This window comes from Pelodiscus sinensis, chromosome 2 (genome assembly GCF_052426305.1).
Source record: "Pelodiscus sinensis isolate ZL-2025 chromosome 2, ASM5242630v1, whole genome shotgun sequence".
In the NCBI taxonomy this organism is placed as follows: domain Eukaryota; kingdom Metazoa; phylum Chordata; order Testudines; family Trionychidae; genus Pelodiscus; species Pelodiscus sinensis.
This window is the reverse complement of record NC_143053.1, coordinates 178312635-178337446: the sequence shown is the minus strand read 5'-3', so window position 1 is coordinate 178337446 and position 24812 is coordinate 178312635. Positions and strand designations below refer to the sequence as shown.

General features: G+C 44.4%; 1 protein-coding gene across 8 annotated transcripts in view; it reads left to right on the top strand.

Annotated features, from left to right (window-relative positions):
- The window catches only part of CX3CR1 (C-X3-C motif chemokine receptor 1), a 31430-nt gene extending 15472 nt beyond the window's left edge, over positions 1-15958 (top strand). For 4 of the 8 annotated variants that reach the window (XR_012901891.2, XR_012901895.2, XR_012901896.2 and 1 more), the window contains 2 exons: positions 3846-7001; positions 9983-15957. Coding sequence is in view for 1 of the 8 variants with exons in the window: in XM_006121756.5 (XP_006121818.1) it covers positions 3846-4917 (1072 nt within the window). In the remaining 7 variants the exon portion in view is untranslated. Of the gene's footprint in view, positions 1-3845; positions 7074-9982 lie in introns of those variants that run through there. The other 4 variants (XR_012901893.2, XR_012901892.2, XR_012901894.2 and 1 more) reach the window with 4 other exon arrangements.
- Positions 15959-24812: the final 8854 nt, after the last annotated feature.

The following is a 24812-nucleotide window of genomic DNA, read 5'->3' as shown; positions in this document are numbered from 1 at the left end:
GGTTGTCTATAGGAGACTATGGGTCTGTCTCCCAGAGCCTCTTGGAGTATGGTATCCTGTTCCAGTATAGGCTGTATACATTATCAATAAACTACAGCCTATACTGGAACAGGATACCATACTCCAAGAGGCTCTGGGAGACAGACCCATAGTCTCCTATAGACAACCACCTAACCTCAAGATGATTCTTACCAACAACCACAGGACATACCACACTAATACCAACCCTGGTACCTTCCCTTGCAACAAACCCCGTTGCCAGCTTTGTCCACATATTTATTCTGCTGATACCATTATTGGACCTAACCAAGTGAGTTATAAGATCAAGAACACATATTCCTGCGCATCCAGAAATATAATTTATGCTATCATGTGCCGAAAGTGTCCGTCTGCTATGTACATTGGACAAACCTCTCAGACACTTCGCCAAAGGATTAATGCCCACAAAACAGATATCAGACAAGATCACAAAGAAAAAACAGTTTCTTGCCATTTTAACCAGAAAGGACACTCTCTCAATGACTTAACCACCTGCATTCTGCTACAAAGACCTTTTACATCTGCACTTGAAAGGGAATCCTCTGAACTGTCATTCATGTTAAAATTCGACACTCTCCAAAGAGGATTGAACAAACACTTGAACTATCTTACACATTATCAAGATAGCTTTCCCAATTATCACCTCTAACACCATTAGCTCACAAACATCCCACTCTCCCCACCTCTAATATCGTCAATTCACAGACACTTACCTTCCTTCCTCCCCCCCCCCCCCCCGCATCCCCCTCCTGTTCTGAAATGTGATTTGTCCTTTTCATATGTGTTCATTTTTTTAATTGTATCCTTTGGTATATATGGTTGTGACTACTTTCTTCCACTATTTGATCTGAGGAAGTGGGTCTGGCCCACAAAAGCTCATCATCTAATAAACCATCTTGTTAGTCTTTAAAGTGCTACATTGTCCTACATTTTGCTTCACTTACTCTTGATTGGCATTCTATTCTTATGCCTGTACATTTATATCTGCCTCTGGAATTTCCACTACGTGCATCTGACAAAGTGGGTCTTTGCCCACGAAAGCTAATGCTCCAATAGATCTGTTAGTCTATAAAGTGTGGAAAGTGCTTTTAGAAATCTCAACAGAGCAACTCTATGATATGGAACCTAGAAAACCCAGATCACCAAAATGGAAAATCAGCCTTCTGCTGTGGCATCTGACTCAGGTGATCTCCCTGCCTGCAGTCATCTCCTCCATTCTACCTCCCACAGTTTTCTTCTTCTCAGACTCTTAAATAGCCCTGGGCTAATTGGGCTGGCAGCTGGCTCTCATTCTCCAGTTAGGGCAGCTTCTTTCCAGTCCTCTTTACTCACCTAAATGGGGCTGGCATAGTAGGGGACTGATTCTGAAATCAGTCATTCTGCTTAAGTACCCTGCCCCAAGGAGCCATGGAATGATCGGGCTGTACAAGAATTAGGCTTGTGGGGACTTTCTAAAGTTTTACATTGTTTTATTTTTGAACACAGTTATTTTTTGTAAATTATTCTACATTTGTAGGCTCAAGTTTCATGATAAAGAGATTGCACCATAGTATTCACACTAGATTAACTGAAAAATACTACTTTTGTTTCTTTACAACACAAATATCTTACTATGTATTTTAGAAACGTGTGTCTGAGTCCATTTGTTCAAAACCTCCTCCTACACGGTAAAAGCTAGGACCTCCCCATTTGGTAGGCAGCTTCCTCTTATTGTAACTTCAAGCAAGATCAGGGTTTGGTTGTGCCAAGATAATGGGATGTGAGTGGAGTTCTATTGTGTCTCATAAGTGACAATGGAAGGATCTGATAGGAGGGACAGTTATACTGAAGATTGACCACAGAGAGCAGCAAGGGGATAGAGATGGAGACTGGGACAGTTATAACCCCATTGGCCAGCAGGGAGCAGGGCAAGAGAAAGGGACAACTGCCTACTATATGTTTCAGAGAGTTTTTCTGTTCCCCAGCCGGGAGATGTATACCCCTCCATCAGCTGTGCCCACTGGAGCTGCAGCAGCCATGAAGAGGCACTTCTCACCTGGCCCCAAGCTGCTGCAGTGAGAGAGGGCTGGGGTTGTCCTCTCTCCCCAGGGCAGCCTGCATACTGAACCCCTCCTCCCCAGCCCCACCACAGAACAATGATTTAAATGCAGAAAAATGAAACTTATTTGAAAAACGAGTAGTCCTGTAACACCTCAGAAACTAACAAAGAGTTAGAACCAGAGAGAGATAGTATCATGAACTTTCGTTGGCAAAACCCACTTCCTCAGATGAACAGAGCTAAGGACTTGAGCTGGTTAAATCTTCTATCTTATAATATGAAATGAGCACTGAACACTTTGCATTCTGAAAATCTAGAAAACATCCAAAAATATTGCAATAAATGGCTTTTTATTATTGTTTAACATCGCAATTAATTTTTAGCCACTTGATAACCCTAATCATATCCCTTTAGTAACATGTTCCTATAATTACTCCCACTTTTAAAGATTTACAGCACATTTCCAGCTAGAATGTTTTTAATTTAATTGGATGTCATTTACCTTTGCGAGGATCAGATTTTTTTTTCTTCTCATTTATGTTTTTATGCCATGATCAATGCACAGAGGCAACTGAATTGAAATACAACGATACAGATGGAGCTACTGGATTGACTCTGTAGGTCAGCTCATTGATTTAAATGAGAATGCTGCCAACATTAGCACTGCAAGATCAGGTTGGGGTGATTTCTGCTCATTACAAAGATTGTCTCATCTACTCCCTGGTCTAGCTTTGCAGCCAGCAGCACTCAGATAACCTCATTTTTTAAGGAGTAAGGGTTATTTCAAAAGAAGGGTTTTTTTTCTGAAATAACCCTGTCTAGAGAGAGGAGTATTTTTTCAAAATAGGGTATTTCGAAAAAGAGCCCAGATGCCATTATGTAAATGAAGTGCGAGAAATTAAAATCCATGTCTTATTTGCAGTTTCACTCAGCTGCATTTACATTCCTCTCTCAAAAAAGGAAAGCAATACTGTATAGACATACCCTAAGATACCACAAGACGACTCCTTGTTTTTACAAAATAAGCAATAAACTTCCTGGCATGGCAGAAATCTGTCACGGCAGATTAGTTCCTAATTGCCAATAGTGCATCTTATGCCTTCTACTGAAGTATCTGAAACTTGTGTCTTTTATAATGTTTGTGCACTGCCTAACATAATGGAGCCTAATCTAAACTGCAACCTCTGGGCAACATTACTACACAAACGACAATAATGCAAGCAAATTTGCAATCTGTCTTTCATTTCTGTTTGTCACAGGAAAGTGGAAGCATGATTCAAGGGCTAGCTCTTCTGAGCTGGAGATTGGTTTGAGCACCTGCAAATCGCCCTTCCATCATGAACTTTCATGGGACATTTTCTGTGCAATTTCTATGTCACCGTCTTGTAATAAAAAATTCCTGTGTGTTTCCTACATAACAAATTGGTTATTTGTAGTCAAACAAAAAATAACACACGCATTATGCAAACAGCATGGGCACCACTGGTTTTTATGATTCCCCACAAATAGAACTGTGGGTAGAGACCCTTAAATACTATGCTTACCAGTGCTCAAGGTATCCTACATTTTATGCTGATGAACAGATCTATTAAAGGCATTATTTGTGTGTGTGTGTGTGTGCGTGCGTGCGCACGCGCACGGGGTGGGAGGGGACTCTTCATTGACTGTCTCCAGTAAGAGAATTTGACTCTCTTTCTTAACCGTAAGGTGCAGGTTGCAGGATTTACCTATCTGATGACTATTTTCCCCCTTTTTATATCTTTGCAAGGCAATCACTCATCATGGCCAAAGCATTCCTGGAAGTGACGACTGAATTTACCTATGATGAAGAATCTGCCGTTTGTGACAAAGTGAACATCCATGAATTTGGGAAAGCATTTCTGCCAGTGTTCTACGTTCTTGTGTCTGCTCTTGGCCTGTTAGGGAACCTCCTGGTGGTTTTTGCCATCACGAAGGGTGGCCGACAGAAGAGCATCACAGACATTTTTCTTTTGAACTTGGCTATCTCAGACCTTCTTTTTGTGATCTCTCTTCCTTTCTGGGCTTCCTATGTGATTCGTGGATGGACACTTGGGAACATTGCATGCAAAATCATCTCCTCGCTTTATTATGTGGGTTTCTTTGGGGGCATGTTTTTCATCACTGTCATAAGCATTGATAGATATCTGGCTATTGTGCAGGCCGTATTTTCTTTCAAAGCCAGAACAGTCAGCCATGGCTGTGTTACCTCTCTTGGGGTGTGGTCAGTGGCCCTTTTAGTCTCAGTGCCACATTTTGTGTTCAACCAGAAGACAGAGGAACAATGCACCTCTGTGTATCCAGATCACCTTAAGAAAATCTGGCCCATTTTCTGCATGGCGGAAATGAATGTTTTAGGATTCCTTATCCCAGCCTTTGTCATAAGCTATTGCTATTTTGGGATCATCAGGACATTGCTTGCCTGTAAAAACCACAAAAAAACAAAAGCCATAAAACTAATTTTAGTTGTGGTGATTGTGTTTTTTGTCTTTTGGACCCCCTACAATGTATTGATTTTTCTGGACACTTTAAAAAACTATGAATTAGTTGACAAATGCAACACGTCAATGGACCATGCAATGCATGCAACTGAAGCACTAGCATTCAGTCACTGTTGTCTCAATCCATTTATCTATGCTTTTGCTGGTGAAAAATTCAGGAAGTACCTTCATCGTTTGTTTCTGAAGTACTGCTCATGCCTATGCTTCTGTGGTCCCTGCAGCCAATACCAGGCTAGCTCTCTGACTACCACTCCAGAAAGCATGCTGAGCAGCAACCCAACCCAGAACACCAGTGACCAGGAGGCCTCTGCCATTCTGTGAGAGGCTCAGTTAGCATACCTCTAGATCAGCGCTCCCAACCTTTTCCAGATGGAGACCCATTTTGACAATTCAGGAAGATTTGGTGACCCAAGGCATTTAAAAAACGGGGGAAGGAGGGGAGACAGAGCCACCTGGGGAGACACTTGGCAACCCTTTTGAAATGTATGGTGACCCATACTTGGGTGCTGACCCATAGGTTGGGAAACCCGGCTTTAGATATACACCTTGTCTGCGGGTCGCCATTCAAATGTTTACATTTACCAAGTATGTGTGCCTGAGTGTGCCTGAATGCCAGGTCTTTCTGGGGGTGGGGGGGAAGAGGGCAGCTGCACTCTGATTCAAAAGGTTGTAGGGCTCTCAGTCACCACCACTGCTATCAAGGCAGAATCCAGATCCTCAGGCCCTTTTAATCACCCCTGGAGAGACAGTCCAAGCAGCACTGAGAACTGGTTGACCATGGCTCCACCCATTCAAGGAGCACAGAGTTGGTTGCTCCCCACCCCCACCCAGCATTAACTATTTTTTAAAATGACAGCTTTAACCATGACAGCTGAACAACTTGTCAAGACAATATCGCAGCAGAATCAAGAAAAGAAAGAATAAAACAGCAGAAGAAAGAAAAGAAGAATTTAAGGACTGATAACGTGATAGAAATATGGACAATAAAAGTATGTTTGTGAATATTAATCTATCTGCCCACATATGCATACATACTTTTATAGAAAGAGCATTCTCTGTAAAGTCAATGGGTCAGCTGATTGATTGTAATAATGGGGAATGTTTGATAGACTGTATATTGGGTTACTCTTGGAGTGCAGTGTGAGCCAAGGAATAACTTTCTGGTTTTCCATTTTTTTGATAACACAGCATGTTCTGTTATACAAAACAATAGTGATGTATATAAGTAGATGTAAGCAGCATCTGAATCAATGCTTCCATTACAGCCAGCTGGAATGGGAAAGAAATCCTGGCTCCATTTATGGAAATACAGTTTGCCCCAACTTCGCTTAGATGTGTTAGATATTCAGCTGTTACAATGGTGTTTTGCTCATTGTAGTCAACTTGGCTGGTGTGGGTCACAAATTGTGTTAATACTAATTGTAAAGATTGTAATTATTGGGAAAATACAAAAAAAGAAAGTCTGTGCTTAACCTGGCACAAACTCTCAGTTTAAAGAATGAGATTCTGGGCCTGTGCATGTAAATACAGTTCACTTGGCTTGCTTAGGCCTGCTAGATATCCAGTTGTTACAGAGGTGTTTTGCCCATTGTAACCAATTTGGCTGTTGTGGGGTCACAAATTGAGTTAACACTAAACGCAGGAGTTGTGAGGTATGATCACCAATGCTTGCAGTTATAGTGGGAATACAGCTAAGTTAAACTGTGTTTAACTCAGTTCAAAAGGAGAGACCCTATCAGTGTAAATACACTTGGATGGACAATGGCGCGTCTTCCAGAGCCCTATGAGATTAAGCTGTGGACGGAGGACTCTGAGTGAGTCAGCAGGCTGCATGTCCACCAGGGGTAAACTATAAGACTGGTTCAACCTGTTTCCCCTCACATTTTCAATGTAGAGCTAAATAAAGGCTCCATAAGGACTCTCTTTAGTATGTAAATGTACTCCAGTGGATGCTGGCATTTTTTGTGGCTGGACTGTGCTTTGGGCCAAGAACTGAAAGCGCTGAGAGCTGAAATTACTAGGTTTGACCCAGAGTCAAACCCATCATAAGCCAGTGGAAGATGCAACGAGCAGCAGCATGATGAGTAGTCAGCAGAGTGGCAGCAGAGAGGTGTAAGAAGTGGCCAGGAGGACAGTGACAGCAAGGGGCAACGATTGGCCAGCAAAGCGGTGCCAATGAGCAGCAAGCAGGTGAATGGCAAGTGACCAACAGACTGAGTAAGATGCCTTCTACCTCCTCCCCCCTTCCCACCTTCAGGATGGGAGATGAACTCTGCAGATGCACCTCTGAATTCTGGGTCTGCCCTGACCATGGGCAGCGACTATGAGTGAGGTGCAGAGAAGGGGACATGTACATTGCTGGACTTAGATTTGAGAGTGAAAGGACATTGCCCGACCTATTCGGGGTGAGACTGTTACTCATGGTTTATGTTTATTAACTCTGTGGTGTTTTCCCAAATTAATGCATATTACTTCCCTCTTCTTTTACTCCTAAAGTTCCTTTTCCACACACAGACTCTGTGCTTGCAAGCGGGGAAGCATTGCCTCCCAGAGGCACCCAGGGGTGCTGTGTGAATTTTCTAGGTTACTGGGTGGCAGTTTAAACCAGTTGTGTGTTGGATGGATGGAGAGGAACCCTGGCTGCTGTTAGCTCTACCTGGCAGAAGGGTTAAATATGTATTTGGATTGTAAGCATTTTGGTGCAAGAACCTCTTCTTATGCCTTATGGCTGTGATCTCCAACCTTCTCAAGTATGAGAACTCTTTGAATTTAAGTGCAAGCCAGGATCAACCTCAAACCCAAATACCTTTGCCCCGCCTCCTTTGTGCCCCTTCTCCAAAGCCCTGCCCCCACTCGCTCCATACTTCCTCCCTCTACCATCCTTCCTCCCTTTCATCAGACAGGGGCAGAGGGTTGGAGCGCAGGCTTTAGTCTTGGGTTAAGGGGTTTGGAGTCCAAGAGGGGCTCTGAGCTGAGCCCGGAAGAGGGATTGGGGTGGAGGAGGGGGTTCAGGGTAAGAGTCTGTAAGGTAGTTTGGGTCTAGGAGTTCTCAGGGCTAGGGTAGGGTTTGGAGTGCAGGAGTGGGTACATGACTGTGACAGGGATTGAGCATGAAGGCTCCAGCTGGACACTGCTAGCCATAGGTGGCTCCTGGGTGGTGGTGCAGGGGGGCTAAGGCAGGCTCACCGTGCCCTGGCCCTGCACCACTCTCAAAAGCAGCCAGCAAACTCCTTCCCAAATCTTGTTGTGTCCCCTACCCCTGTTCTGTGGAGATAGAATAGGGAAGTGGTCTCCAACCTTTTTAACCACAAGATCACTTTTTCAATGTAAGTGCAATGTGAGCTCTACCTCAAACTCAAATACCCTTGTCCTGCTTCCTTCCCACCCTTTCTTTGAGGCCCTGCTCTTGCTCCATCCCTTCCCCGAGGCCTCACCCTGCTCATTCCATCCCCCTTCCTTTCACCAGGCTGGGGTAGAGGGCTGGGGTGCAGGCTCTGGTCACGGGCCAAGGAGTTTGGAGTGAAGGAGGGGCTCTGGGCTTAGCCCAAGGCAGGAGATTAGGACCCAGGAGGGGTTTCAGGATGCAAGCTCTGGGAAGGAGTTTGGGTACAGGGGGACTTGCATCTGGGGCAGGAGTTTGGGTGCAGGAGGGGGTTCCGGGCTGGGACAAGGGTTCAGGAAGCAGGCTCTAGCTGAGCACCATTTAACTGAGATGGCTTCTGGGTGGGGGAGCAATGGGGTTAAGGCAGATTTACTCCTGCCCTGGCCCTGCACCACTCCTGAAAGCGACTGGCATGAGGGGCAGCAATGGTTCCATGGCACCATGTGCTGTCCCTCATCTACTGGCCATGGTTCCCCATTATTGATCAATGGGAGCTGCAAAAGTGGTGTCTGCAGGCAAGGACAGCATATAGAGACCCCCCTGCTCTGCCTTTCTCAGGGGCTGCAGGGACATGCCAGCCACTGCCAGGAGCAGCAATTACCACAGGGGTAATGACTCCAACCATGATAGGTTAGACATTTTAGAACTCGCTACTCAAAGAATTAAATTTAAGCAGAAGAGAGAAGTGAAAATTACGAAATGCACAGACCAGTAAAAAACCAAAAATAACCCACTTTGCAAGCAGTAAAAGAAGTTACAACCACCCCCCATGTGTGTGTTGGGTTGGGAGATAAGAGGAAGGACAATGTGTGTTTGTGAGAATGACAGGCACACACAGATTTGCATTGCCAAGCTCCCTCCATCTCCCTCTCTCTGCGTGGAGAGAGGGTGCACATGTGGGGGGGGGGGGGGAATGACACCCTGACATAAGGGCCACCCCTCTTCTGTCTCCCACAAACTGCACAGCAACCAGAAGGTTCCCAGAGGGTCAGGCAAAGGGCAGGAGCAGTATGATAGCGGGTGGAGGGGCAACTGAAATGCCAACACTAGAAAGCTTTCTTGCCAGACTAGTCAGGATCACCTGTCAGAGGCTCCAAGATCTACTGGTAAATCCCGACACTTCTTGCTTCTCTGCCCACAGACCATGATTGATCTGGGGGTGGAGGGATGCATGAAGTTTTTGCTCCCGCCCCTCCAAGAGAGAACCACCAGCTGTTCTGAACAGCTGGTGGTTCCCTCTAGGTTCCCTGCCCCTGACAATGGGAGGAGACTTAGCATGCTCCCCTCTGCCCCCGGCCAATCAGAGCTTGGGGTGAGGGAGAGCAAATGAAGTCTCCTCCCACCCTGCCCTCATCCTGCAAGGAGCACGCGGAGCTTGGAAACGCCGCACCCCTTGCAGGGCAGGGCAGGGCAGGAGAAGACTTCTCATGCTCCCCCGTCCACAGGCCAATCAGAGCCTGAGGGCGAGGGAAGCACACAAAGTCTCCTTTCGCCCTGCCCCACTCCTGCAAGGAGTACATGGCACTCCCTGATTGGCCTGGGGGAGGGTGAAAGCACAAAATCTCTCGCTCCCTGCCTTCAGGAGCACAGGGCTAAGAGTCAACTGCACGCTCCCTGGCCCCTAGGCCCTGATTGGCCTGCGGGTTGGGGAGCGGCAGAGCCTCTGTGGGCTGAATCAACACACTTGGTGGGCCAAATCTGGCCCACGGAGGCCCTTTTGCCCACCCGGGCTCTTAACCATGCCCCACTTTTCACATGGGAATGTTTTTTAAGGGATTAAAGCAACATCAGTGTTACAGTTTTCTGGATACTTGTGGACCCTAAAGTATTTACATAGATTTTGACTTTTCTATATAAAGTCTGTGTGTATAAGAAGCAGTTTACATCTATTGAATTTAAGGCATGTACTCCTTGCCCAAGAGTAAGTTTTTTAAATTTAAAAAAGCCTTCATGAGTATTTTATTTTTAAGTTTACACGACTCTTTTATGTATTTTATTATGCAGTCAGCTTCACCGTAAGCTCACAAAAGGAGAAACCCTGAGATCAGAGGGTAAACAAGCTCAAAAGAATAAAGAAGAGAGACATCTGAGAATGAATACAATGAATCAGCATCAGTGATTGACAGTGGGATGAAGTCCAGGAACTATGCTTTGATTATTGGTTTGGTTGTTTTAAGAGGTTTTGTATTTTAAGTAAATATATAGGTGTTGGTGAGAAAGATGTAAAAGTTTTATAAAATGTTTATTTGACACTAAATTGGATCATCTCTGTTTGTTTGGTTTCCCTACTTAGGCATGTGCTGCTCTCCTGACAATGCTCTGGTCAGAGAGACAGAGACACCTTCACCCAAATCACCAAAGAACCAGGAATCTGCTTCAAGACCTTTAACAGCAGCACTGCCAACGCCCATACAAAACAGCACAATTACACAGATGGAGCATCAGGGCAGTCCAAAGCTCAAGTACATCAAACCCAAGGACAAAACAAGATGGTGGTAAAAAAAGAAACCACACAGGAACAACGTCAGTTCGCACCACAGTGGTCAGCACCACACCAAGCTCTGAGAAAACAATGGGCAAAACTGCACGCATGTACAAAATGTTCACACGCTTTAGGGGTTGTGCATAAAAAACTAAAGACTGGAAATGACATCAAAACTGCCCAAGGTCTTGCGAATGAGTTTGAAAAATATATTTTAGCTTTCCGGGGTGAGTGGTCTCTGAGCAGGCATGACTAGCTATGGAAAAGGGCCTATCAAGGGACACCCTCCATGGTACACATCAGCTAAAGTGTAAACAAAAGGGGCAAGCAGCATTTTGGGGGGAAAGCTGATTGCTGCTAAAAAGTTCCAGACCAGGATCACTGTAAAATGTGTTTAAAAGTCTGACGAAGTGAGGAGGAGAAAGAGAGATGCCCCCTCCTGGAGGCCCTCGAACTGGTTTGTTGAAAATGGGGAGGCAGAATCCATCCTATGGGCTGGTAGTGACTCTCACACACACAGCCGGCCCACGCTACGGGCTAACCGGGCTACCCCATTATAGGGGGCACTACGTGTAGCTGCCGGACCGAGCGGGGACGGGGCCACACATGCGCTGAGCACCCAGGGGTGCCTTGTGCCTGGGGGCAGGGCCGTGCATGCGCCATACTCCCGGGGGCGGCGCCGTGCTCCCGGGGCGCACGAATGGCTCAGGCTGGCCCTGCTCACACAGCATAAGGGCCTAAACCTCACATTTAAACATTTCAAACAATTTTTAAAAAGCATTCTAAAACACATATTCCACAGTAACCACAGTAGTTTTAGACACATCACACCCACAGCTTGCAACAAAATTAAAAAAAAAAATCCTCACACCTATGTCTGGCACATAATTCACAATTTAAATCTTACAACTAAATTTTACATTTAAAAAATGTAAAACACATGCACTCAGACTTTTAAAGAGCCATTTGCAGAAAGTTACCTTCCACCACAGGATAAAGGGGTGCTGGCACATGGCTCTTTTGTTTTCTATCACGTATATTTGAGGCTATGAGTTAGTTAGCATTATTCCTCAGATGCATCAAATCCCTATGCAATCTGTGTAATATCTGGTGCAGATTTTTTTTTTAAATTAATTTAACAGTGCCAAGCACGACTATGGTTAACAATGGGATTTTATCTTACCATAGTGAAATGCGGCTTGAAGTTGTGGTTTCCATGCTAAACAGATCACAGTGCAAAAAATCTGGATCCACTTTTTGAGTAAGGACAGCATGGACAAAGAATAACATTATGTAATATACATTTTCAGAGTCAAAAACAAGCCACATACCATGTCATGCAGTCCAGCAGCAATTCAGTTCAAGATATTTTCTGTTGAAAGAGGACAGTCTTCAAAAACCCTGAGGTTTTAAACCATCTTGACTCTGTTTCAAACTTCAAAGGTCTATAGTCAACAGGTTGATTAAACCACCTCAATTCTGAATTAATATGTACTTTCAGGAATGTAGACACCCTTCCCAAATATCTCCCTTTTGTGACCAAGAAAGTGGAGAATTAAGTTGTCTGCACCCTTGAAAAAGTCATAGCTCTGTAGAGTCTTCTTACAGAATTAAACAATAAATCACCATACACAACAATCTTTAATGTAACCTGAGAAGGGGCCCGTTGCAGATACCAAAGAGTGGCTTAGTTGCTATAATTTTTTTAAACACATTTCTTTCATACTTTAAGATTTCTCTTGTTTTGAACTAAAATGGATGGATCACAATCATATAAACACCTTGCAGATACCCAGAGCTATTAAACCAGTGACAGCTATCCTATGGCTCTCATGAGAGGAACCCTGCCGACTTCTGTTTTGTGAAGTGAAACTCTTTTTCTCCAGCCAGGTCTATACTAGATCTGGAAGGTCAGGTTAAGGTATGCTACTCCAGCTATAGAAAATTCACAGTTAGAGTTGGCTTACCTTAACCCGAGCGTAGCACCATGTTCACAGAAGGAGGCCATTGGGAGCAAACGCTCCCATCGGTTTCCCTTACTCCTCGTAACTGCAAGAAGTACAGGTGCTGGCCAAAACTGCCCTCTATATTCAATTTATGGGTCATAACTAGACCTATTAAATTGAACATTGGAAGAGTGATCTCTGGCATGGTACTCACTTTCTCTTTTTTCTTTTCTTTTTTTCCCCCCTCCTTTATCTCTCGGTTATCAGAGGACAGCTCAGAGAGAAGTTTTAAAATTTTGTTTTTGCTTTCTTCTTTTTTTTCTCTCTCTTTCTTCTCACTTATGTGTAGTCCAGACTGTGGGTCTGTGGCTCCAACCCAAAAAAGCTTCTCTGCCCCGTGAAGATTTGTGAACCCTGGAAACATTTCAGTTTTGGAGTAAGACCCTTGTTTATGTTTTATAAATATATTATTTTAAACCTTCAATTACTGAGTTGATACAACAGTGAGCCCTGGCAATCAACAAACTCCTGAGGTTTTATTTAAACTGCCCAATAGAGTTCTACTGACTCCTCAGGTTTTATTTCATTTCATATTAATCACAGCTTTCCATCCCCAGGCACTCACCTCTCTTCCTGTGAGTGTACACTCATCACATTTAATTACTTACAACTAAACAATTAGTCCTCATTGGAACAAGGGTGGGTAAGCACATCTAGACCTACAGACTGAAGAGTCACCCTGGCATGCGGCCACCCATGCTCCATTAATTCCAATGGCAAGTTGGAGCCTAGGTCTCTTAGATTACTTTAAAATGTTCAGCCTAAATGTTTAAACAAACCAGATAAAAGACCTCTGCCCTCTTTCCCCAAGCAAATGGTTCCTTTTTAAAACATGATGGACACAGCAAGAAAAAAGAGGAAATACCCAGGCGCAAAATGAGAAGTCGGTCTCAGGCAAAGACAATGGCATAAAAGAAGAGGTTAAAAATAAATGTTAGGAAAGCTCAGTGCACAGACATGAAATGTGGTTGGGCATGAACACAGATGACATGCTTCACGTAATTAACTTCCCCTTTTGCATTTATATCAGCACCCAGGGCCTGATTTAGTGCTTGAGTCAATAGGCATCTTTCTATTAAGTGTCAAGGGATATAGGCTCAGGCCCTTCGACTGCGGCAGTACAGACCAAACTGCTGCACTGTAGCTCCCTCACATGGGGGATCCAGGCATGAATGAAAAGATTCATAGTTTGCATTAATATAATCCTCTTCTGAACATAGGGCCGTGATCTAGGAACTTCTCCATCCCACCAGCTGTGTTACATGAATAAGTGATAGTGCAGCATTATGGGGCGTGTGATGGGTTCAATCACAGTGGTCCTCTTGGGATTGTCACTTGATGTGCTAATCATGCCACTGTCTGCCCACCTACCTGCTCTCTGGGGTGCCCCACCACCCTGTCCTGCTGGACCAGAAGCTCCTGTCTCCCCCAGCCACAGCACAGAATCGGAGTAACAGCCCCCCAGCAGAGCAACACAGATGCTGAGCCAGTTCTGGGAGGGCTCCGCTGACAGCATCCAGGAACACAACCCTCAAAAGGGACCAAAATCCCCAATAAATTGGTCTTACTCTGTATAAAAGTTTTACATAGTGAAAGCTCATAAGATGTTTAGTCTCTATCAATGAAAGAGAGACAACATGTGCAGTTGCAGATCCCTCCCGCCCCTTCAGGTAACAATAATTTACATTAGGTTTGATAATAAACAGAAATGTTTTTATTAAGCATAAAAAGTAGGATTTAAGTGACTGCAAGTGAAAACAGATCAAAGGAAGTTACTAAACCTAAACAAACAAAACACGCCAGTTAAGCCTAATATACTGTAACCCTTCTGCCAGGTACAGATAACAGCAGCCAGGGTCAGGTCCAATAACTAGGGGTTCCTCTCCATCCAAACATCACAGTACTGGCTAGATCTGACACCCAGTAACCTAGGAAATTCACACAACAGTTGTGGGCACCTCTGGGAGGCAATGTTTTACTACTCACAAGCACAGAGTCTGAGTGTGGAAAAGAAACTTTTAACAAAGGGGAGGGAAGTAACATGGCAGTAATTTGGGAAATCACCTTGAGCCCCACTCCAAGTAGGTTGGGCAATGTCCTTTCACTCTCAGGTTCTTAAGTCCAGCAATGTACATGTCTCCCTCACATGCCCAGCCCTGCTCTGCATCCCATTCACAATTGCTGCCCTTGATCAAGACAGACCCAGAGTTCAGAGGAGCATCCACAGAGTTTATCTCCCATCATGAGTGGGGGAAGGTAAAGAGGCATCTTACTCACTCTGCTGGTCACTCACCGTCCACCTGCTCACTGTTCTCTGCTGCCACTCTTCGGGCTCCTTGTCATGATGATACCCTGCTGGCTGCTCATTACGCCTCTCTGTTGCCACCCTGGTGGATACTCATCATGCTGTCGATGCTCTGCTAGCCACTCATCATGCCACCATCACCCTACTGGCCGCATGTTGCATCTCTCTGCCACCAACCTGTTGGTTCTCTGTCACCATCTAGTCACTGCTTCTGCCAAAATGTTGTGGATTTGGCTCTGGGCCAAACCTAGTGATTTCAGCTCTTGGCCCAAAGCACAGTCCAGCCCCAAGGTAGAGGAGTGAGCAAGCGGCCAGGGAAAGGACCAAGTTAAGATCCCACATAGGGAGAGGTGGCCATGTCTGGGGGTAAATCCTTTCCAATCCTTTGAGGAAGCACACAACCATGGGGTTTACAAATACTGATTGACCACCATCTATAGGGTAGAATGTGGAAATGTCTGCAAGGTAGAGCCTGTAGATCAGGGTTCTCAAACTTTGTGATACTGTATAAAAGCTCTAGAACTAGTGCAGAAAGAACATTCCACACTCAGACACTGTGTAGGGCTACCCTAACTGTCCTCATGCTTGCCCTTCACACATCCTGCCACAAGGCATTTGCTGGAAGCAGGGCTGGGAATAGGAGGGGAGGGGAGTCCCTGTAATATAGACCATTAAGTCAGGGGGAAGAGGACAACTCCTGGTTGCTTTACGGATATTAAGTGGGCTAGTTATTTCATGTTTATCAAAGCCTTCTCTGTATCTGATGGCACAATGATTTTGTATATAAGCGCTATATTATTTTTATTTATTCTTTACACAGTCGGGCAATCAGAGCCCACTGTAAGCTGCAGCCAGGACTGTACATTCCAGAAACCTGTCTTCCAAAATAGAAGATAGCCTTCAGTTTCTGCAGCAGTATCCCTACTATTTAACATAGCAATGGGAACAACGTGCCACATTATTGTTGATCTAGAAACAATAAATACTATTTCTAAGCAGAGTAATGGGGGTGCTTAAAGATTTCTAATGAAACTGTTTGAACATATTGGAAAAAAATTTCAAATAAAGAAAGCCTTGTGTTTTTTGTTGTTGATCTTTCATCAAAAAACTGAATACCTCAAAACCAAAATATTTTCACTTTTCATCCAAAACCATATTACACCCATATTCCAAAATTTTGATACTGAAGTGCTGCCAGAGTGCCTTGTGGGAGTTGTAGTTTAGGTGCCTTGTGTTCCAATTCATCTGTATGTATCAGGCTCCCTAATCTGACTATATCTCTGTGTGGCACTGTATGTGAAAGATAATGTAGAATCAAATGAAATAAAAATATTAAGTGAATCAACATGTTCCATAGAATCGCTATGGATAGTAATTCCATGCTCCAATAATAAGAAATTAGCAGTAGGGATATATTACCGACCACCTGACCAGGACAGCGATACTGACATTGAAATGCTGAGGGAGATTAGAGAGGCTACCAAAATAGAGAACTCTATAATAATGGGGGATTTTAATTACCCCCATATTGACTGGATACATGTCACCTCAGGAAGAGAAGCAGAGATAAAATTTCTCAATGGCTTAAATGACTGCTTCTTGGAGCAGCTGGTGCAGGAACCCACAAGGGGAGAGGCAATTCTTGATTTAGTCCTGAGTGGAGTGCAGGATCAGGTCCAGGAAATAACCGTTACAGGACCGCTTGGGAATAGTGACCATGATATAACAACATTCAACATTCCTGTGGTGGGAAGAACACCTCAGCAGTCCAGCACCCTGGCATTTAATTTCAAAAAGGGGAATTACACAAAAATGAGGAGGTTAGTTAAACAGAAAGTAAAAGGCACAGTGACTAGAGCCAAATCCCTGAAAGCTGCATGGAAACTTTTTAAAGACACCATAATAGAGGCCCAACTTAAATGTATACCCCAAATTAAAAAACATAGCAAGAGACCTAAAAAAGAGTCACCGTAGCTTAACCACCATGTAAAAGAAGCAGTGAGGGACAAAAAGGTATCTTTTAAGAAGTGGAAGTCCAATCCTAGTGAGATAAATAGAAAGGAACATAAACACTGTCAAATCAAGTGTAAAAATGTAATAAGAAGAGCAAAAAAAGATTTTGAGGACCAGCTAGCCAAAAACTCAAAAAAAAAATAACAAAATGTTTTTTAAGTACATTAGAAGCAGGAAGCCTGCTAAAAAACCTGTGGGTCCCCTAGATGATTGAGCTATAAAAGGAGCAATCAAGGACGATAAAGCCATTGCGGAGAAACTAAATGATTTCTTTGCTTCAGTCTTCACGGCTGAGGATGTTGGGGAGATTCCCGAATCTTCACCGTCCTTTGTGGGTAATGAATCTGAGGAACTGTCCCGGATTGAAGTGTCATTAGAGGAGGTTATGGAACAAATAGAAAAACTTAATGTTAACAAATCTCCGGGACCAGATGGCATTCATCCAAGGGTTCTAAAAGAACTCAAATGGGAAATTGCTGAGCTATTATCTGTGGTTTGTAACCTATCCTTTAAATTGGCTTCCATACCTAATGAATGGAAGGTAGCCAACGTGACACCAATATTTAAAAAGGGCTCTAGAGGTGATGCTGGCAATTACAGACTGGTAAGTCTAACTTCAGTACCGGGCAAATTAGTCGAAACAATAGTAAAGAATAAAATTGTGAAGCATGCAGAAGATCATAATTTGTTGGACAAAAGTCAACATGGTTTCTGTAAAGGGAAATCCTGTCTTACTAAACTATTAGAGTTCTTTGAAGGGGTTAACAAACATGCGGACAAGGGGGATCCAGTAGATATAGTATACTTGGATTTTCAGAAAGCCTTTGACAAGGTCCCTCACCAAAGGCTCTTGTGTAAATTACATGGCCATGGGATAAGAGGGAAGGTCCTTTCTTGGATGGAGAACTGGTTAAAAAACAGGAAACAAAGGGTAGGAATAAAAGGTAAATTTTCAGATTGGAGAGGGGTAACTAGTGGTGTCCCCCCCAAGGGTCAGTCCTGGGACCAATCCTTTTCAACTTATTCATAAATCACCTGGAGAAAGGGGTAAGCAGTGACGTAGTAAAGTTTGCAGATGATACCAAACTGTTTAGGATAGTCAAGACAGAAGCTTGTGAGGGACTCCAAGAAGATCTCACCAAACTGAGTGATTGGGCAACAAAATGGCAAATGAAATTTAATGTGGATAAGTGTAAAGTAATGCACATCGGGAAAAATAACCCCAACTATACATACAGTATGATGGGGGCTAATTTGGCTATGACAAATCAGGAAAGAGATCTTGGAGTTATCGTGGACAGTTCTCTGAAAACTTCCACGCAGTGTGCAGCGGCGGTTGAAAAGGCAAATAGGATGCTAGAAATTATTAGGAAAGGGATAGAAAATAAGACCCAGAATATCTTACTGCCTCTTTATAAAACTATGGTACGCCCACATCTTGAATACTGTGTACAGATGTGGTCTTCTCACCTCAAAAAAGATATTTTGGCCTTGGAAAGGGTTCAGAAAAGGGCAACTAAAATGATTAGGGGTTTGGAACGGGTCCCATATGAAGAGAGGTTAAAGCGACTGGGACTTTTCAGTTTAGAAAAGAGGAGACCGAGGGGGGATATGATAGAGGTATATAAAATCATGAGTGGTGTGAAGAGGGCCAATAAAGAAAAGTTATTTATTAGTTCCCATAATAGAAGAACTAGAGGACACCAAATGAAATTAATGGGTAGCAGAGTTAAAACTAATAATAGAAAGTTCTTCTTCACACAGCGTGTAGTCAACCTGTGGAACTCCTTGCCAGAGGAGACTGTGAAGGCTAGGACTATAACAGAGTTTAAAGAGAAGCTAGATAACTTCATGGAGGTTAGGTCCATAAAAGGCTATTAGCCCGGGGATAAAATGATGTCCTTGGCCTCTGTTTGTCAGAGGCTGGAGGGGGATGGCAGGAGATAAATCGCTTGATCATTGTCTTCGGTCAACCCTCTCTGGGGCACCTGGCGCTGGCCACTGTCGGTAGACAGGATACTGGGCTAGAAGGACCTTTGGTCTGACCTAATATGGCCGTTCTTATTCTTATGTTCTTACATTATCTCCCAGGATGAATTATGGCCTTACAACTGCCATGATGCATTGACTCCCCTTATCAAGGGGGGAAACTGTGATACATCATGGGATATGTAGTCCAGTCAGGGAGCCTCGCCTACAGATGACTATCAGGGCACAACACACACATACTACAATTCCCTTGCCACACCAGAATTAATCTAGTTTACCAATTTTTCATTGAGAAACTGAAATTTTTCAGGGGAGGAAAAAAACATGTTCCAAACAGCTATAGCAAGTATACTATAAATACACACTCTTAACTGTAACTTCCACAATTTTGATGTATTGTAGCTGTGTATTTCAGGGAAGGAAGTTGAGGAAATGAAGCAATTTTTTTAAAAAAGGGAAATAGAATTGCAACTAGATGGGTTTTCCTCTTTGATCACCCATATTTGTTCCTGTTTCAAATCTTGCCAGACCTGGTTACATAACATTTTCCCAGCTAGGCTGTCTAGAACATTGTGGTAGTAACAGCACTTCCTCATTCTACTTGTAACAGGGGTGAGAAACAACATACTTGAATAATTACAGCCAGGACATGCAGAGAGAAATGCATATTTTCTGTTTTGTCAATCTCAAGCATTTAAAAGTCATGCAGCAGGCCCCAAAACTATGACACTGGCTTTCAAATCATGAGATGTTAAACATAATAAGGGGATATGGGGGTGTCATTTGAGCTCCCCGCCTCGGGTGCCAAAATGTTGTGGGCTGGCCCTGGAGACAGTTGCTGAATCAGGACCTAAGACAACAGAAGAGCCCTGTTAATTGGGAAGTCTCCTATGAACTGGGCTTTACCCCTCAACCACAGATTTTATAGGCCCAAAGAGCCATCTCTGCACCAACCTGCCATGTCATAAACGTGTGCTTATCACAGGTCAACCCAAGCCCTCAGAACAGCATGCAGGAAGACCTGATGAATCTTCATTATTTATGGTCTCTCATTCCTATTTAAATTAAAAAGCAAATGAATAATAAATACATCCAAGACACTATTGAATTAATACTTTTTACCCAGTGTAAACTGCCCTGATAATTAATAGACCCCAGCAGAGTGTATTTAAAGTATTCAGTAAATAGTTAATCAAGACGTTGGTGTAGCTGGCAGGATCCCAACAAGCTCAGTTAGGGCCAAGAGACAGAAAAGGGGCAAATCTGAGGCTGAGAGTAGCTGAGGACTTTGTAGACCAGTGCCAGGTCAGGGTCAATTCCAAGAAAGAGAGTCTAAGTCAGGTATCGGGGTCTGAGACAGGAGATGAAATCCACATCAAGCCAAGGACAAAGCTAGGAATTCAGTAGCAGAAACAGGCATGACAGCTGCATGAAATTCACACCATTGCCTGGACACTTTCCAGAATGTGCCTTGGGTTTATGTAGGGCAAGAAGTGAATCAAGCACTGAGGCTGCTGTCCGTCAAACTCTTGAGATGGAACTTGCCATGGTCTGTGCCCACAGTGGTCAAGGGAAGTGAAGCACAAGCTGGTTACCACCAGTGCTAGGTGTCAGCATGGAGAAGTCACTTGTCCCTTGCTCTTTAAGTCTGCATTCTAGACCTGCCGGGCCTTAGAGCAGCTGAATGTTTGATCATAATGATATTTGCAGTGTGTCCCAGCTGTGGCACTAGCTGCTGCTATATCCCCTCTATTGATATTAAATAGAAATGAACCTGAGTCATGTGATCAGGGATCAATCAGAATCCGAATGTTTACAAGTCTCAGAGGGGTAGCCATGTTAGTTTGTAACTTTAAAAACAATGAGTAAGCCTGTGGCACCTTAGGGCATGTCTACACTGGGGAGTTATTTTGAAATAACAAGGTGAGCATAAGAACATAAGAACGGCCGTACTGGGTCAGACCAAAGGTTCATCGAGCCCAGTATCCTGTCTACCGACAGTGGCCAGCCCCAGGTGCCCCAGAGAGGGTGGACTGAAGACAATGATCAAGCGATTTGTCTCCTGCCATCCCTCTCTAGCCTCTGGCAGACAGAGGCCAAGGACACCATTACCAAGTAGCATCCACCCTACCAAGCCTGATATTTCGAAATAAGGGGGCTGGTTATTCTGAAATAACTCCTGCTCATGAAGAAGAATAAGCTTCAGGGGTTAATATTTCAAAATAACTTATTTAGAAATAACCTGGTAATGTAGACATAGCCTTACATCTACACAGCAGCATTATTTTGGAATAACTGATATTCTACACTACAATCCATTGTTTCAAAATAATGTTGAGCTGGGGGACTTTTTACTCTGACTCATGATAACCCACATTTCACAAGGAGTAATGGAAGTCGAAGGAAGAGTGTTCTTCCTTCAACTTCCTGCTGCGTAGACAGCACCAAAAGCTGAATTAAGCTATTTTGATTTAAACTACGCAATTGACGTAGCTGAAGTTGCATACCTTAATTCAACTTTAGCCCTGCTGTGTGGGCAAACCCTTAGGCTATGTCTAGACTGCAAGCCTCTTTCGAAAGAGAGCGTCTAGACTGCACACGGAACTTTCGAAAGAGCAAGCCACTTTTTCGAAAGAAAGCACCTAATGAGTCTGGATGCTCTCTTTCGAAGAAGCCCTATTTACATTCAAGAACGCCTTCTTTCGAAAGAAGCACTTTCGAAAGAAGGCGTTGTTCCTCGTGAAATGAGGTTTACCGCCGTCGAAAGAAAAGCCGCGTTCTTTCGATTTAATTTCGAAAGAACGCGGCTGCAGTCTAGACGCAGGTGAAGTTTTTTTGGAAAAAGGCTACTTTTCCCGAAAAAACCCCTGAGTCTGGACACAGCCTTAGAGACTAACCAAAATGAAGTATATTAGATATATACTATATATTTAGGAGTGTATCATGAGCTTTCATGGGTAAAACCCACTTCTTCAGATGAGATGATCTTGAGGTGTCACAGGACTACTCATTGTTCAGGATTCAAATGTTCAGAATCCAAGTGAGGATGCAGATGCAATTTAGGGCTTTGATTTGAGTCACACTTAGGCAGCAACCTTAATCCAAACTTCCACAAAGTTCTGGGTGCACTGGGAGTAGATCCAGAGCCTCAATTCAGGCCCATTTCAAATATTAAGATTATTGTGAATTTTGTGAAGAAAAGTTAAATTTTTAAATAAAATTATGTTTTATTATATTCTCGCTTACATTTTTGTTCGTTCACATTGCAATATAAAGTGCTGAAAGGAACAATTCATTCAGTAGGACTCTGTCCTTCAAGGCAGTACAGAAGCAATGCCTCTGTAGGGGCACTTTGCTACTGAAGGTGACATCTTTCAGCTGAGACAAAATCCAAATCTCTGACTAAGGATGTTAAAAACTAGTCGACTATCCTATAAGTGTTTGCTTATCAGATAGTTTTTTGACTAGTCGACTACTCTATAGGCACTTCCTCATTCCTCCTTTGAAATGTACAAGAGCCCTTTGTACATTTCAAAGGAGGAATACAGAACTCCGCATACAGCCTGGGACCAGCGGGAAGTCCCAGACTCTGGGCTGCACATAGTGCCTTCTTTTTGTCAAAATCAGACAGGACTCACAGATTTGTCAGACCGTTCTGTTTATTCAGCAAAGCTCTGCTAAAATGCATCCAGAAAATGTGAGCACCACACAAGGTTCAAACCCCTTGATTTATACAGTCAAAAAAAAGCCAAGTTAACAGGATCAAAAAGAGGGGCAAAACTTCACATTATTAGTGTGGTTAAGTATCTTCATTTCAATATCAAGCACACAGCAATCTCCTGTCCATAACTCCCTGATTATCTTGAACTGCTTTCTGCCTAACACCTAATGTTCCTTTTCCTGTTAACTCAGGCCCATCTGGCTAGCACGTTGATCTGCATACCTACAATCAACATTAACATACTTTTCTTCTTCCTCTTAAAAGACAAACAGAATTCCTTCAACTTATTCAATTATTACAGCACAATTCATCTTTCTCTTACAGTATAATTCCTTCTACTTTCACATTTTAAATGCACAAGAGTCCCCAGAGAGGACTTTTGTGCATTTCAAAGCCATGGAGCCCAGGATCAGCAGGGGACTCAGAGTCCCCCGCTGACCCCAGACTCCTTGCTACGCTCCATTGCCACTAGGAGCCCTGGGTCAGCTGAAGCTTCCCCTGCTGATCCTGGGCTCCCCATGGCATTTCTTGGGGAGCCCGGAGTCATCTGGGGAGTCCCCAGCTGACCCTGGACTCCCTGCAGCTGCCCCTTTGAATTGCAGCTGATCCACGGAGTCCCTCACTGATCCTGGGCTCTATGGCTTTGAAATGCACAAGAGCCCCCTCTGGTGCATTTCAAAGAAGGCACCTGTGTGCAACTCAGAGTCAGTGGGACTTCCTGCTGGCCCCAGGCTGTACTCAGAGTTCTGCATTCCTCCTTGGAAATGTACAAGAGCCCCAATGGAGGGGCTCTTGTACATTTCCAAGGAGGAATGCAGAGGTGCCTATGGACTAGTCAACTAGTCGATGGAAATTCCATTGACTAGTTGACTAGTCAATTATCCGCATTTTAACATCCTTTGACCACTTGAGCTTATTAAAGAATGTAAGGGGCTTTTCATAAGAGTGTGAAAAGGATGTGGTAGGGTCTGGCCTGTGTATGTCAAATGAGCACTAATTTAGTTGTATGTGTAAAAGGAAGGCAGCATTGTCAAAATACAGGAGACGTAAATGAAAAAAAAAATCCAGAATTTGACTTGACCATGTAGTGGGTGGGAGTGGCCACCCACTGACCCTGAGGAGGAAGTGCCCCTCCCTGAGCCAGGTTGGGCTCACCTGGAGGACTCACCTGGGAGGAAGTCAGGGGGCGGGCCCAGGGATATAAAAGGACTTCCTCCAAGACCAGTCTGGGCCCTGCCAGAGACAGAGCCAGAGGCACTCTCTCCACAGCCAGCAAGGGAGCCAGGGGCCTCTGCCTCCCTGACCAGTGAGGAGCAAAAAACCTCCCTGGCCTTGCCAGTGGAGGAATCAGAGCCAGCAGAGTTGGACAACTGGCCTGGTCCTCCCAGCCCTCTCCGGGAGGACTACCACGCAGGCCTGCTGTTGTGGCCAGGGTACCCCACCCCTGACCGCCTGGAAGACCTTCCAGGGAATCAGGTACCCAGGACGGAGAGAACTGGAGCCAGCCCAGGGGTAGCTGATCTTGGTCTGTCCAGGGGCCAGTGGGTTGAGGAGTGGATCCCCCACTGACACCGGTGCAATAGGTCAGTGATTTTTGACCCGTATCCCGGCTGACCTGGCAGCTGATTACCAGCTGCTATTAGGGCCTTGGGCCGGGGAGTGGTGGTGAAGGGAGGGCCCCCCCCCCGACACCCTTTGATTGGGTGGCAGTCTCCCCTCCGGCAACGTGCAGCCACAGACAAAGGGCCTGAACCTTCCCTGAGTAAGGAGACCGATTACGTACCTGGGTGTACTGACTGTGACCTGGTTGGTTTGTCCTGGGAGAAGCCCTTCCCCTGCCCCAGGGCTGGGCTACTGGCTACTAACTGTTGCAGACCCTGCCTGTGTTAAGGCTGGGCTACTCACTGCCTGGTTATAAACTGCTTGCTTATTGCAGCCCCTTCCTTGTGTTAGGGCTGAGCTACTGAGGGTGTGCTTATTACCTGTTGATTGCTGCAGCCCCTGCCTAGAGTTAGGGCAGGGCTACTGATTGTTTGCTTAGACTGCTTGACTGTTGCAGCCCCTGCCCTGGATTAGAGCCAGGCTACTGACTGCTTAGAGCTTGTAGTGGGTGGGAGCGGCCACCCACTGACCCTGAGGGGAGCCCCCTTCATTCCCCGAGGAGCACCCCAACGGGTTAGATGACCAACAATAACCCTGCTTTTAGGGAAGTAAAAGTAACAAAAACAGCAAAAGCAACAAAGTGCTGATAACCCCAAATGAGAAGCAGTTAAACGAAAAATACAACACCTGAAAAGGCAGAATGAGACCTCAAAAGC